Raw genomic sequence first — 3,856 nt, 5'->3', positions numbered from 1 at the left:
TCTGTTCTGAATAAGATTGCATCTCACCGCTCAACAAAAAAAGGACATTTATTTCCTCCTTTGATCTCACACTGAGTCACAGTTGGTGCTCTTTTGTTAACACATTAAAGACGTTTCCATGGGTGTAAGACACACCATTTGCTTTGCTAGATAACTTAATTAAACAATCAGCTATAATTTAACAACATATATATATATATATATATATATATATATATATATATATATATATATATATATATATATATATAATATTTTAAAATGGGTATGCTATATTTTACTATTGTGAAAAACAGTTGAAAGGTTATTTCATTTCTGCCCAAACAGAAATTAAATAACCTATCCCTGAAATATCAAAGTCTCGCTCTGTGTTTCTCCCTTTCACCTTAAAGGCAACAGCTTTGACTGATAGAGGATGCACCGCGCAGGAACATGCGATCATGTTGTGTCTCTGTGTGCATGTTAGTTGCTCTGTCACGTCTGAAGCTTTTTGGCAGGAGCGCTCTGGGAGTTACCGACACCTCCTGAAACCTTTTTTCCCTGAGAGCTGTGAGTGTGGCCAGGCAAGTGCACGGGCTGGCCTCCCATTGGACAACCCGTACACTCTGGAAAAGGGGGCGCGGCTTCCCGGCCAGAAAAAAAGGAGGAAAGAATTTAACTGCGCAAAAAGTCCTGTGTGGTGACGGATGTCTCAAAGTTCAGAACTTTTTCCGAATAGTTCCAAGGATGGGGACCGCTTGAAGACGTTTATTTTTTATTATTATTAATATTGTTGTTATTATTATTTTTTTAAGTAAAGCGGCAAGGCGCAGTGATTTGAACCATCATCGGAGGGAGAAGTGGAGCTCACCCTTTGCAGACTCTGGATCAAAGTGAAGACATGCAGGCTCGCTACTCCGTCTCCAGCCCCAATTCTCTGGGCGTCGTACCGTACATCAGCAGCGACCCCAGCTACTACAGAGCCGCTGCCGGTGGGGGCTACACGGGGATGGCAGCGCCTATGAACATGTACTCTCATGCGGCTCATGACCAGTACCCCGCCAGCATGGCCCGGGCTTACGGACCGTACACTCCCCAGCCTCAGCCCAAGGACATGGTGAAGCCCCCCTACAGCTACATCGCGCTCATCACCATGGCGATCCAAAACTCGCCCGACAAGAAAGTGACCCTGAATGGGATTTACCAGTTCATCATGGAGAGGTTTCCTTTCTACCGAGACAATAAGCAGGGCTGGCAGAACAGCATTAGACATAATCTGTCTCTGAATGAGTGCTTCGTCAAGGTGCCCCGCGATGACAAGAAGCCCGGCAAAGGCAGCTACTGGACCTTGGACCCGGACTCCTACAACATGTTCGAGAATGGGAGCTTCCTGAGGAGGAGGCGGCGGTTCAAGAAGAAGGACGCGCTGAAGGAGAAAGAGGAGCGGCTGCAGAAGGACCTGCCGCCGAGACAGCAGGGCCGGGATCAGGAGCAGCCAGTGCAAGGCTCCCAGCCCGTACGGATCCAGGATATTAAGACTGAGAACGGGGCCGTCACGCCGCCGCAGGCCGACTCGCCCTCTTTGAACGCAGTGCCCAAAATCGAGAGTCCAGACAGCAGCAGCAGCATGTCCAGCGGGAGCCCGCACAGCATCCCTTCCAGCAGGTCCATCGCTATGGACAGCTCCGAGCACCACCACCAGCAGCAGCAGCAGCAGCAGCAGCAGCAGCAGCACCACAGTCAGGCCTCTACGCAGGGCTTCAGTGTGGACAACATCATGACCTCCCTCCGGGGGTCTCCACAAGGGGTCACCGAGCTCCCCTCCAGCCTGACCGCTTCCACTAGGACAACAGGTATAACGCCATCTTTGTCCCTAAACTATTCTCCAAATCAGACATCTGTCTATAGCTCACCTTGTAACCAGAACTCCATCTCTACTACCTCCAACGCTACCTATCATTGTAACATGAGCCTTTACGCTGGGGACAGGTCGGGCCACTTGGCACCGAGCACCGTGGATGAAACGTTGCCAGATTACTCAGTCACAACCACCTCGTCCTCCCTGACCCACGCTAACCTGAACTCAGGGCAGGAGGGCCCTCATACCCACCAAGGGAGGCTAGCGTCATGGTACCTGAACCAGGCCGGAGACCTGGGCCATCTGGGTGCAACGTACCCGGCGCAGCAGCAGAACTTCCACTCAGTCCGTGAGATGTTCGAATCCCAGAGGATTGGCTTGAATAACTCACCGGTGAATGGGAATAACAGCTGTCAGATGTCATTCCCACCGAGTCAGTCCATCTATCGCACTTCGGGAGCTTTTGTATACGACTGCAGCAAATTCTGACCAAAAACCAAAGAAAAATGAAAAGAAAGAAGGAAAGCTCGGTATTTTCTTAACCACACGGTGTTTGAACTCTGTCATTAAAACCCCCTTTTACCTCTGTTTCCTGCCCCATGACAGTATGGACAAATGTGAGACATAAAAAAGACAGAACAGACTTGATCTTGGTTTTTTTCTAAAGAACAGTGTTACATCAAATAACACGTAAGTTTCTAATTTTTTTTTTTGTTTTTTTATTTTATTTTTGCTTTTCTGGCTTTATGTGATATGTTAGAGATGTGTCACTTGTCCTGGACGTGTATAGTTGCATATATAGTAATTTATTTCTAAAACTGTCGCCAAATATTATGGACCAAACACTCCAAAAGTGTTTCTAAATTGAATTGCCTTAACTGTCCAAAAGTATGTTCCACTATAAAAGTAAAGAAGAAGAAAAGGAACGTGTATATCACCGTGATATTTTAATTAAATGTTGAAAAGTATTCTGAAGGATTTGTTTGTTTGTTAAATAAATTGTCATTTTTTGTGAGTTAGAGTTGCGCCTCATTTCTTACAAACAAGAATTTAGGATGGTAACTTACATGCAATTTCGTCCACGTTTAAATTTTTGTAGTTTTAATTTTTAAATTCACAAGTTTATCAAAGTAATTAAAAAAAAATCTAAATATTTGCTGTAGCCTAAAATATAGCCTCCCGCCCCCCTTTTTTTCTTTTTTTTTTTTCCAAAGAGTTTCATAATTTAAAACGCATCTTACTGTGAGTGTTTCTAAACAAATAGCACAATAAATAGTGTGTTTTCGGTCCTTTTGGTTGATATAACTGAATTTAAATTGTTTCAGTGTATATCAACAGCATGTGTAGCAGAATAAATGAAATCAACCTGAACAAGCAGCTATGGAGCATGGAGATTACACGCATCACAACTTTGTTTTGGACTGCGTCGTGTGTTAGTGGCTCACACCGCTGCTGATTTAATATCATACCAAACATGCCAAAGATATTCCCGTTGTCACTTCAGATTGGACGTTTCGATTCTCACGAGTCTGACAGGTTGTTGACTCAAAGGAAGAGAAAATGTGACCTGCACGTTTTTATTAACTTTGAGTCTGTGTGTGTGTGTGTGTGTGTGTGTGTGTGTGTGTGTGTGTGTGTGTGTGTGTGGGTGTATGTGTGTGTTTAAGACGGCTATATTGGAAAATCTCAACTGTAGTTTTACACTGGTTGTGTGTTGTATCAGTAGAGCTATTATAAAAGGTTTGTAGAATATCTTTTATCAAGTAGATCTAAAATGTTTTTTATATGTGCATCAATAATCCACATTTCTGAATTTTTTTTAGATGTCGAAACATTTGATTAGGCTACATGCTATGTTGTTTTTTGAGTGCTAAAAATATTTGTGAATTATATTTAAAAGACCTGTTGGCAAGTATACTTGAAAAGGCGTGCCGAAATTGTGTGCGTAAAATGCAGGAGGGCAGTTATAATAATTAACTAACAAATTAAATAAACAAACAAATTAATAATAATAATAAT

General features: G+C 43.4%; 1 protein-coding gene across 1 annotated transcript; it reads left to right on the top strand.

Moving 5' to 3' along the window:
* Positions 1-273: 273 nt before the first annotated feature.
* Positions 274-2,852, top strand: foxc1a (forkhead box C1a). The gene has a single exon (XM_015000501.2). It carries the CDS (start codon positions 881-883, stop codon positions 2,324-2,326), a length of 1,446 nt encoding a protein of 481 aa, XP_014855987.2. The 5' UTR covers positions 274-880; the 3' UTR covers positions 2,327-2,852.
* The last annotated feature ends 1,004 nt before the right edge of the window (positions 2,853-3,856 follow it).

Source organism: Poecilia mexicana, unplaced genomic scaffold (assembly GCF_051168715.1).
Source record: "Poecilia mexicana isolate PSO_F unplaced genomic scaffold, ASM5116871v1 scaffold_17, whole genome shotgun sequence".
NCBI lineage: Eukaryota > Metazoa > Chordata > Actinopteri > Cyprinodontiformes > Poeciliidae > Poecilia > Poecilia mexicana.
Note: the sequence above shows the minus strand (reverse complement) of the source record. Positions and strands in the feature narration are given on the sequence as shown.